Source organism: Elaeis guineensis, chromosome 3 (genome assembly GCF_000442705.2).
Source record: "Elaeis guineensis isolate ETL-2024a chromosome 3, EG11, whole genome shotgun sequence".
Taxonomy (NCBI): domain Eukaryota; kingdom Viridiplantae; phylum Streptophyta; class Magnoliopsida; order Arecales; family Arecaceae; genus Elaeis; species Elaeis guineensis.
Window position 1 is genome coordinate 27498496 of NC_025995.2, and position 12039 is coordinate 27510534.

Below are 12039 nucleotides of genomic sequence, written 5' to 3' on the forward strand. Positions count from 1 at the left end.
GGGGTTCGGCTTTTCGAAAATAATTTTCATATTTGTAAAATATTTTTATAACATGATTCTACCAACCAAGTTGCATGTTTGATTCATAATCAAAATGTAAGTGAAATAAGCATGAAACTACTTTAGATCTAATCTAAACAGGTTCATGTAATTGAAATAATTTCAATTTAAACTGTGCAAATTTTTCAGATAAATATATGATAGTACTTTACGCAAAAATTATTAACAAAGAGATTTTATTTTAGATTTAAATATTTTTTAAATTTAATAAATCATAAATTTAATCTAGATCATATCTAATAAATTTATGATTAAAGATAGATCTACACGAACTAGGACAACCTTTGCACTGTAAGGGATAAACCTTACAGCAGGACAACCTACAGTTCGTGATTGATCTAAAAATTTTAATTTTAATTTAACAATTAGATTATAAATTAGATCTAATCTAATAAATAATCTAAGCATGTATAAATAATTATGTAATAAATAACCTAGGCTCTGATACCAATTGAACGAACCAGATCTAGGGTTTCAGGGTTAGATCTTGAAACTTTTTCAAGATCAGGCAGTGGAAGATTAAAATAAATCAAAATTTATCTCATAAAACTAGAAATTATTAGATCTAAAATCTTATTACATGATTATTATATGGTATTAAATCAAAAATTAAAATATGAAGAGCAAGAACTACATGTTGATCATATCAACATGTTTCTATACTACATCTAATGTATGTAAAATATAATAGATCAAATCTATTACCTTGTAAGTTAGATGTTCTAACTTTGCTGATCCAAACTTGAGGATGATGTTGCAAGCTGCACACATGTCTGGCCTCTAGGAGTCATCCACACGAGCCCACGAATCACGATCAGAAGTCCTGGTCCAAGAAATCAGCACAGTATGCTAGTACTGCACTGATCCTTCTTCGATGGTCGATCAGATGCCTCCTTCTTCTTGATTTGGACTCTTCCAAAGATGAGAAGTAGGAGAAGGAGTTTTAGATGAGACACTCTCATAAAACTTATGGATGGAGGAAGGGAAGAGATGAACCCAGCAACTCTAGAAGAAGACCCTCTTCTTCTTCTCTTTGCTCTAACCCAGACACCTAGTTTTGTGTCTATTAGATCTCCATGCCCTAAGACTCTTTCTCTTTAATTTTTGAATACCCCAAAGGTCTCTCAATGCTCTGTGTTTCATAAAAATTTCATGAAGAAATTCATTTTAAATAGAGAGATATGAAGAGTCCTTGTCTAGGTCAAATGTCTAATCAAGGATTATCCAAACAAGGCAAGACAAGGGGCACCCAACTCTTGGTGTGCGTGAAGACTTGGGAGAGAGGGTTTTTTCATACAAAATAGAGAGAGTGGGCATGGGGGGCTAAGGTGGCACAAGGTGAAATCCTAGTCTTACTAGGATTCAATCTATGACTTGTTCCAATTTAGTTTCTCAAATCAAATCAAACCAAAACTAAATCAACTCAATTAAAATAGATCTTAATCTAATTAAAAATTTAATTTAATTAGATTAAATTAGATTTAAATCTGATTTAATTTTTAAATCAAATTAGAAATTAGATTGACCCAAGTCCTAATTGAACTTGGACTAGTTTTTTCTTGCACTTGGCTTATCCAATAAATCAATTGGACTTGATCCAATCAAATTCAAACCAAATATAATTAAATTATATTTAATTAGATTTAATCTCAACCCATTGGCTTAATCAATTAAGTCAATTAGCAATCGAATTGCTAATCGATCCTCCTGCAACACTTGCACTAGGTTAAATGTCAATCGTATTGATCGTTTAACCCTAAAACGATTCTTAATCATGGATCAACCATCCGATCGGATCGTGAACTCTAATGTGTGTGACCTCATATGTCCAAATCTAAGTTGGTAGCACATAAATAAATTTTTATACCAATCGAAGTGACCATCTAGCAATGGTACCCGACAGTCGGATAGGTCGAATGTGTAGAACAACATCCTTAGAACCCATGCGGATATAGTTTTCATATAATTCATCCCCTTGACCAAAATGCTCAAGGATATCTCAGAGTTCAACTGTCAACTTGGATTAGGTTGTCCACATTGTATTTCAAAATATTAAATTCATCTAATGGATTATCCTGACCAAGATTTTGCTAACTTGAAATACAGCGACTCATTCTTCTCCAACTCTTGGAGTGGTCAATCCCATCTTGATCACACTTTGACTTCGCAAGTACTTGACTGTACCAAAAGCCTTTCGTCACTGAATTAAAAATTTAGTTAGTCCAGTACCAAAGCACAGTGAGTTGCTTGCAAGTCACTGAGGCGATCTCAGATCTAAGGACACTTATACCTATATCCCATCAGAGATATTCTCGACAGCAAAATGCTTTGGAGTTGGTCACGTTCAATGATGATGTACCCTTACATCTCACTTGTATGTTATACCAGTGTCTCCACACTCCTTGGTTAAGAGGACAACCAACCCATATGGCCTACAGTGATCTATGCTCGATAGAAGCTGTCATTCTTATTAACAGCCCATCATTTGGTCGTGAATAATTTTAAGGACTAATCGATAAATTCTCTTTTATCGAACATAAATAGTCCTAAGGACTTCATCACAACAATGAAGTTCATTAGAAGATGAAAATTTGTGATGAAAATATCAAAAATATATTTTATTTATTAACAAATCAATTATAATACAAGATTGCTCAACCGTCAACAGGTTGACGATTGGCTTTTGTGACAAATTTACCAACAAAATGAGGTTGTCACAGAGAAGAAAATCAATGAGATCCTTAGAGACTGAGGAATGAAGGAAGATATGATTTGATGTCTGATCGAGATATCTGCTTGATGCACCATGTGGTCTCCGAGTCTCCCCTAAATCTACCATTCTTGATGATCGATGCAATAAGGGAGGTCTTGAACAGATCCAAGGCTCCCTTGCCCTATGGTATAGCTCTTACTATGATATCTAAAGAGTCTGGAGTGAGCTTTGAGGGAGAGATTGTTTATAGATTGTCAAACACTGACACCTACAACGGCCACTCCCTTCGACGTATGGGATTTATCAGAGTAGATGGTCATTGGGCCAAGGGCCGTGCAGCTACAGCCGAGGAGGATGATGAGGAGGAGGAGGAGCGTGCTGTGGGGGAGGGTCTCTCTTCACCACTTGTGCCCAGGCAGAGCCCTGATGATCCCTTGTATTGGAGCCTGAGGCAGGACCCTCAGTCAGTGTACCCCCATTGTCGAGCCATACCATGCCATCTTTTAGTTTGAGGGAGGATGATATAGGACTATTGGCTGAGAGAGTGGCAGGCATTCTATCTATTCAGTAGCAGTAGTTTCAGGATCAGGTTCTTCAGCAGCTCCACCAGTTTCAGCAGTATCAAGAGTAGATTCTCCAGTAGGTGCAGCAGCAGCAGCAGTATCGTCAGCCTTCATCGAGTTTTTTTTCTGACTCTTCCTCAGATCTTTTAGTCATGCCCCACATTTTCTCACTGATATAGCTTTTATCTGACCTGAGCATTAGACTGGAGAGTGTAGAGAGTTTCCTACTCAGGTTCAGTGGCAGGATCTTTGACGTTGAGAGGAAGATCAGATTGATACTGGATTCTCTATCGACAGGAGCGAGCACATCGACCACCTCTTCAACTCAGTTAGATGATTTAGTTCGAGAGATAGAGAGACACTACAGCCAGCATCGTTCTTCACTTGAGTTGATCCTAGCAGATATCAGAGACTCTAGAGACTTCGTATCTGCTGATCTAGATCGGCTCTGAGTTTCTGTGAGGAGGGCCTTATCCCAGCTTGATGCTATTAGGACTCAGCTTCTGTCCAGACCCTCTGTATCTAGTGAGCCAGCCTTTGTTCAATCCATTGCATTCCGTCCTCCAACATCTTCCTCTCAGACCAGATCCTTAAGTCGAGGATGAGGCTAATCATATTTTATCTATCTTGATCTTGAGCTCGATACCCATTCTCATTGATCTAATTCTTTTGTACTAGATTTTTTAGGTTACTTTGTTATTGTACTTTATTTTAGTAGTTGAATGGATGAGAACCTTGTGCTATAGATATATATTATGACTCTTGTAACCTCTCTTTCTGTTGTAATGAATGAATGAGGTTATTATCATTTTATATGGCTCACTTCTGTTCTTTTTGGATGAATGAATAAATGAATGATTGTTATATTTGGATGACTGCACTGTTGCTTTAATACCTGATATGCAATCATAAAAAATCTTACTCCCTCTAGTCCATTTTTTGATGATGTCAAAAAGGGAGAGAATGGATGGAATGGTATAAAAGTAGTGTAGTCTTGTCTATCTCATTTGAACCTTCTAACTTTGGTATAAAAGTAGTGTAGTCTTGTCTATCTCATCTGAACCTTTTAACTTTTTTACTCTGATATGATATTTTGCTCTGATACGCCTATTTTTTTTACTCTGCTACATCTATCTTTACCTTCATTTTAATATCTTTTGAAAAATTACTCTGATAATTTCATTTTTACATTGATATCAAAATGTCTCGATACATCCATTTTTTATTTTAAAAAATACTCCAATTCTTTCTCTTTTAATTCTTGTTCTAATGGTTTCATCCTTGCTTTGATATCAAAACAAAAAAAAAGAAAAGAAATATTTCTTTCACATTTATTGCTCTGATACTAAAACTAAGAAAGAGAAAAAAAAATTTCATGAACCATCACTACAAGAAATCTTATCTATAGTGGCAAGTGTTTTGTGGCAAAGAAAATTTTTGCCACTGAAAATAAATATTCTATGAAAAGAAATCATGCTCATCGCTAATTAGCATTAATTGATTTATTTTAGTGACAAACAAATATCCTTGTCATAGATTATTAATTATTGGTGATAAAAAAAATTTTCTTATCACTAGAACTTGTCACTAAATAAAAGTGCAAAAAACTAAAATATTAGTTAGAAAAATAAAATATTATTCATGATAAGAATTAAAATTCTGTCACTAAAAGGCATCGGTGACAATAATTACTTGTCACAGAAAATATTTTCTTGTCACAGAAAAAAATTCAATGACAATATTTACTCATCACTGAAATAAAAAAATATTAAGCACCAAACCCCTGATTAGAAGCCCTTTCTTTGCCCTCTAAAAAAACAAAAGAAGAGGAAGAAGAAGAAGAAGAAGAAATGAAACGTTTCATCTCCTTCATGTTTACCACTTCTTCACAAGTACTCAATCCCAGAAACCCCTACACCTATTAGTAGTGATGTGAGAGAACTCACAACTGGCACCCTTCCAACTGATAACTCCATTGAAGAAAATATTCTGGTGCACATTGGATTGGATTTGGAGGAGGCCGTCGTACTATATTAAAAGTTAGAACTCAAAACCCCGGCTCTAATACCAAAAGTCTTTTTGTATAGATATGCCCATTCTTGTTGCTCCTTGGATTGATTTTGATGATTACAAAGCATTTGAAGGGGTACTATTGATTTTCGCTTGAAAAAGACTTATTGCTCTTCAGGAGCAAAATTGTAATTTTACCAAATGCTGATTTGAAAGCATCAAATGATAGAACAAAAGATTTGTGATCCATTGGTGAAAATTTTATTATTTTTGGACTTGTATTTTGAAAGATATTCATGTTTGAAAAACATGAGTCGACCCATGAGTCGACTCATGGCATATGAGATGATTGGCATGCTGAATTTTTGGATGGCACAAACTTGGCACACCCTGTGAGTCGACCTATGAGTCGACCCTCAAGGCATGAGTCGATCCATGAGTCGACCTCTGCGGGTTTTAGGCCAATTTTACAGAACCGTGCTTCCCTTTTCATTTTCTGATGTTTTTCCACAGAGGTCGACCCATGAGTCGACCCCCAGGCATGAGTCGACCCATGAGTCGACCCCTGTGACGGGATTGTTTCACATTTTTAACCCATTTTAAGTGCTTTTAATGCTCATTTAATGAAAAATTTTCTGCCGCTGAGAAACCAATCTTCGCGCGTTGTTCTTGGTTTCATGGGAAAGAGGCCCAAAACCTCTCGTCTTCCCCATTTGGCTGCTCCATGCCTCCCCACCTGATTAAGCCTCATAAAAAACAGAGGAAAATCCAGGAAAAACATCAAAAAAATAGACGAAACAGAGGACGGATAGAAAAAATCAAAGGTATGCCCTTTTCCCTCGTAGATTGATCATTTTCCTTTGGTTTTTGCATCTTTTTCTTTTCATTTCGTTATCTATTTTTGGAGATCTATGGAGAAGGAGAGCATCTAAGGATATTAGAGGGGTTTTGAGGTTCCGATGATATGGGATTTTATGTGAGTTGCAGCGATGTGAGCTTGAGGTTTTGGAGAGCTAATCTGGGTAGAAGCATGATATTTTGTAGGGTTTGGGGATTTTTGATTGAAAAGATTTTTCTTTGGTTTCTTTATTTTCAATTTATGGAGTTCTATTCAAATGATAATACGAATATGATACTAAATCCATGGTGTCAGACTTCCAAGCTCCATTTTTTTTTTGGCTCCTAACTATCAGTTTATGGAGTTGTGTTCTCATGATAATATGAATATGATACCAATCTGTTCATCAGGCAGTGAGTCTCAGATGTAAGATCCAGACGTGTGATATGGGTTGAATAAATACAGGAGAATATATATAGGATGGAGGAATGTCACCATACAAAAGCTTAGACTGATTGAATAGTTCAACTGTATTAATAATTTTCTGCTTGATTAATCTGAGAGAATGGGTACTGCTCTCCTTGTGATTGCTCTAGAAGTAAGATGGGGCACCACTCGGGTGATGCAAATTTCAACAGCCAACCCTCCCCTGGTCCTTAAAAGTGAGGACAAATTGGAGGTACCTTTTTTTTTTCTTTTTCATTTAGTTAAAGGGACCAACTTATCTATTTGGTAAAGGTTCTTGGTTGTTTTATCAGATATTTGGGCCCAAATCCTTCCCTAACCTACTTTGGGAAGTGATTTATTAGCATGGACACCTCATAAAAAATGGTTACATAAACCTTGATTACAAATCTTATTTGGTTGTCCTCTGTATTTATAATATGTTTGCAGGTATGATTGTATACAAGTGAAGCAAATGATGATTTGGCACACTCTCCTTGTTCCCTTTTGTTTTTTTTTAAAGTAAACTTTTCTTGCTCCCTTAGCTTACAAGCAAAGCAAAACCAATGGAGGAAATTATTTGTAGACTTTCTTTCTCCCTTATAGCTTTCGCTCACCATCATACATCACCCACAACACTTCTTCATGACACCTTTATTCTGAAAAGAGAAATATAAATAACAGATCAAGCTAGTGACAGAAAGGACTGGGTGCTAATTCGTTTAGCTAGTTTAAAATCGAGCATGGCAAGGATGGTTGTGTATTTTTATCTAGATCCCGTTTCCCCCTTGGTTTGAACTCTTTGGCCTACTCAAACTTTTGATTTATACCTCTTCATTTTCTTCATGAATTGGCTTATGGATATTATCCATATGAATATGATACTGAATCCATGGTGTGAGACTTGCAGTAGGCTAATTTCCACCTTTCTGAACTCTCATATGGGGCCAGAATAATTTTTTTTGAGACTTTTTGATTCAATTTATGGAGCTCTGTTCTATTGATGATATGAATATGAACTACTATATATAGAGCTTTAAATTATATATTTGTTGTTAAAATAAGTATCTTACAAACCTCAATTTTCTATGTTCAATTATCTTTCTAATTCTTATGCTACCTGCTGATTGTAGTTTTACCATAACAACTCATTTTATTATAGTTGATATTATTTTATTGTCTATTATAATGTGCAGGACATAATGTCAGATAAGAACTGGATGAAACTTAATGACAGAGCAAGTATGGAATATATAAATGGAGTCCATTCATTTCTTAACTTTGCTTTTGGTCAGCCAACTGTTAGTGATAGAATACGATGTCCTTGTACTAAGTGTAGAAATACAGTCTTTAAGGGCCGACATGAAGTGAGGGCTCACTTGATCCGAAATGGAATTGTGAAAAGTTATAAACATTGGGTTTATCATGGTGAGACAATTGAAGAAAATTTAGAGGAATGCAATGCTAATAGTAGAGATAATTTAGATGAGGAAGAAAATACAGATTATGATGACTTAATTGGAATGGTTCATGATGCATGTGCTTTCATAAATACTGATGTTGAAAGAGATGATGTGAATGAAGGATATGAACCCCAAGAACCAAATCCGAAAGCAGCAGCCTTTTACAGGTTGCTTAAAGATGCCGATAAAAATTTGTATCCTGGATGTGATAAGGTCTCCAAATTATCCTTTGCTGTGAAGTTACTCCATTTAAAATATTCAAATAATTGGAGTGATACATCAATGGATAAGTTGCTGAAGGTTTTTAAGGAAGTTCTTCCAAATGGTGCCTTAGTTCCAAACTCATTTTATGAAGCTAAGAAGCTTATTCAGGATTTGGGACTTGAACATATAAAAATAGATGCATGCTTGAATGATTGTGTTATATATTGGGGAGAGCATGCCAATGCAATCGTATGTCCTGTATGTAACTTATCTCGCTGGAAATATCAAGGCAGAACGCGCAATATCCCTCACAAGATTTTACATTATTTTCCTTTGAAATCAAGACTCCAGAGGTAGTGTATGTCTAAAATCACTGCAAAGGACATGAGATGGCATGAGGAGAAAAGGATAAATAATGGCATATTAAGACATCCAGCTGACTCATTCGCTTGAAAATCCTTTGTGTTGATTCCATATAATTTACCTCCATGGCAGTGTATGAAAGATCCTTATTTTATGATGACACTTCTTATTCTAGGTCCTAAGTGCCCCGAAAATGACATTGATGTGTATCTACAGCCTTTAATTAAAGAGTTGAAGGAGTTATGGGATATAGGAGTAGAGACATATGATGCTCATACACGATAAAATTTCAACTTACATGCTGCTGTCTTTTGGACTATTAATGATTTTTCCGTATATGGTAATTTATCTGGATGGATGACTAAAGGAAAACTAGCTTATGCTTGTTGCCACAAAGACACTTGCTCTCTTTCAATACGAAGTAAGATTTGTTACATGGGGCATCGTCGGTTCTTACCCAAAAATCATTCATGGTGACATAATAAAAGATCTTTTGATGGAAAATGTGAATATAGAGATGCACCTAAGGTACTAACTGGTGATGATGTGTTGGATCAGCTGCGTAAGTTAAAAAAAGTTACTTTTGGGAAGGGTCAAAAGCGTAAGCGTGATGATTTTAACGATGTTTACAATTGGAGGAAGAAGAGTATATTCTTTCAATTGCCTTATTGGAAGGATCTGAAATTACGCAATAATCTTGATGTGATGCATATTGCGAGAAACATTTCTTCTAACATTTTAGGAATTGTGCTGGATATAAAAGGAAAGACAAAAGATACATTGAAGGGCCGTTTTGACCTTGTAGATATGAACATTAGGCACAATCTTCATCCTTATATTGAAAATAGTAAATTGAAGATGCCAGTTGCAACTTATACATTATCCCCACAAGAGAAGATAGCCTTTTGCAATTTCTTATCTAATCTAAGGGTCCCTGATGGATTCTCTTCTAACATATCAAGATGTGTGAATATAAATGAGAAGAAGATTTCTGGCTTAAAGTGCCATGACCATCATATCCTTTTGCAGCAAATACTTCCAGTTGCCATTCGGGGATTATTGCCTAAGTTTGTTTGTGAGCCATTGATTGAGCTAAGTAACTTCTTTAGAAACTTATGCTCAAAGTCGTTAAAAGTTCAAGATCTAAAACAGTTGGAGGATGACATTGTTATGACTCTGTGTAAACTTGAAACAATATTCCCACCAGTTTTCTTTGATATTATGATTCATTTACCAATTCACTTGGCAAGCGAGGCTAAAATTGGTGGACCGGTCCAATATAGATGGATGTATCCAGTTGAAAGGTAATCCTTAACTTTTTGAAACTTAAATATAATTTCTTTTTATATTATTTTTGACTTAGTTAATATCTTTTGAATCTAGATATTTACGAACATTAAAGTCTTATGTCCGAAACAAAGCTCGTCCAGAGGGGTCAATTGCAAGAGGTTATCTTGCAAATGAATGCCTTACATTCTGTTCTAGGTATTTGAATAGTGTTGAAATAAAATTTCATCGAGTCCCACGAAATGATGATGGAGCTACTTCATACCAAGGACTATCAATCTTTGCCAAAGATGGCTGTGCAAAAGGAGCTTTTAAGTCTTATGAGCTTAATGCTCAGGAGTTTACACAAGCTCAAGCATATGTTCTTCGAAACTGTGAGGAAGTTTGGCCATATATTGAGTAAGAACAAAATCTTGTTATTATGAAAATCTTCAAAGAACTTTGTTTCTACTTCAATCATCTTTATTATTGATTAATTATGTCATTCATAGGGAGCATAAAAAAGAATTGGAAGAGGTGAGCTCAAGAAATGTCCTGGCTAGACATCACAAGGAATTTTCAGATTGGTTTTATGAACGTGTAGGTATCATATAATATAGGTAAATACTTTAAGTTACTTTTATTTATGCTAATAATGGCTTAATTTATTAATCTTAAATAGGTTTCAAAGCTTAAAGCTAAAGGCAAAGTAAGTGAAGATCTTCTAAGCTTGGCTGTTGGACCGTTCAAAATAGTTCATAGATATGGAACTTACATTGTCAATAGATTCAGATTTCATGCAAGAGATCGTGCAATTGGGCAAAAAAGTCAGAATAGTGGAGTGCTTGTAAAAGGAGATGATACATCTGCTGATAAAGAATACTATGGAGTGTTGGAAGATATTTTTGAATTGTTGTATGTGGGAAATAAAAAAAGTAGTTCTTTTCAAATGTCACTGGTGGGATGTTGGCCGATTGGGACGAGGATATAGGGTTGACAACTATGGATATATAAGCGTAAATATCCATGGATCTTTGAACACCAATGAGCCTTTTGTGTTGGCTTCTCAAGCTTAACAAGTGTTCTATGTAGAAGATTTAGTTGATAGCAATTGGCTTGTTGTGGTAAAAACTTATCCACGTGATGCTTATGATGTGCCATCTGTAGATAATGATGCAGATGATGATGATGATGATGATAGTTTGATCGAAGATGATGTCTACCAACAAGAAGAACAAGAACAAAATTTTCAATATGGCCAAGTCATGAACAATGATGAGTTGATAGGAGTGCTACATCGAGATGATCTTCAACCACAAAGCTTTTCACCCAACAATGACACAAATAGAGAGAATCTAACATTAGATGATTTTATTAATGATGATGAGATAGAAGAAGCTGAAAGCGAAATAGATGATGATCAAAACAACCATGATGAATACAGTTCTGATGAATATAGTCCTGATGATTAGCCTATTTGTAATTAGAATTTTATTTTTTGTCATGTTGGAAGAAGAAACATTATGTGATGACCAACAGATATTTTAATTTAAATTATTTTATTGTGTTCATGTTATTTTTGTATCTTCTGATGGCATATTCATATTTTTTTGTGCATTTAGTAGATGTTGCTGATAATTAGTTGAACTTTTACTAAAAAGCTTGCTTATTATTTTTATTAGGAAATGGTTAGATGTAGAGGAAGAGGTGCACGAATTAGTGGATGAGGACAACGCCCTATTATTGATATAAGATTTCAAACAAATGAAGTTACATCACCTCATCGAGAAAGGCTGCGGCGAAATCAATCACAAGAAGAGGCACAACTTTGGGACCAACAAAACCAGCAAACAAATGAACATCAAGACCAGATACTTGAATTGCAACAAAGTCAATCCCATGGACAGCAACTTCAAACTCAACCAAGAGTTTCTAGTCATTGTAGTAATGCTGGTATAATAATATTTTATTTATACCTGAAACTTTTAATTTATTCTACTTAAATTTAGTTATACTAATTGTAATTTATTTTCTATAGCAACTGTTTCAAGTAAGAATGTGCATGGGCGTTACAAATGTATTAAGATTGATATGAGAACAAAGAATGGACCATTG

The 12039-nt window shown here is 35.1% G+C and overlaps 1 protein-coding gene across 1 annotated transcript; it reads left to right on the forward strand.

Moving 5' to 3' along the window:
• Positions 1 to 6749: 6749 nt before the first annotated feature.
• On the forward strand, positions 6750 to 11396 carry LOC140856218 (uncharacterized). Its single transcript, XM_073253357.1, has 7 exons — positions 6750 to 6863; positions 7825 to 8544; positions 9217 to 9962; positions 10144 to 10344; positions 10437 to 10524; positions 10607 to 10859; positions 11017 to 11396. Exons 1-7 carry the CDS (start codon positions 6750 to 6752, stop codon positions 11394 to 11396), a joined length of 2502 nt encoding a protein of 833 aa, XP_073109458.1.
• The last annotated feature ends 643 nt before the right edge of the window (positions 11397 to 12039 follow it).

Excerpts from the sequence above, each read along its gene's own strand:
- LOC140856218 (XM_073253357.1), top strand. The coding sequence starts at position 6,750 with ATGGGTACTGCTCTCCTTGTGATTGCTCTAGAAGTAAGATGGGGCACC. Across the intron at positions 10,345-10,436 it reads GAAGTTTGGCCATATATTGA|GGAGCATAAAAAAGAATTGG; the intron begins GTAAGAACAAAA and ends TGTCATTCATAG. Across the intron at positions 10,860-11,016 it reads GTATGTGGGAAATAAAAAAA|AAGATTTAGTTGATAGCAAT; the intron begins GTAGTTCTTTTC and ends TGTTCTATGTAG.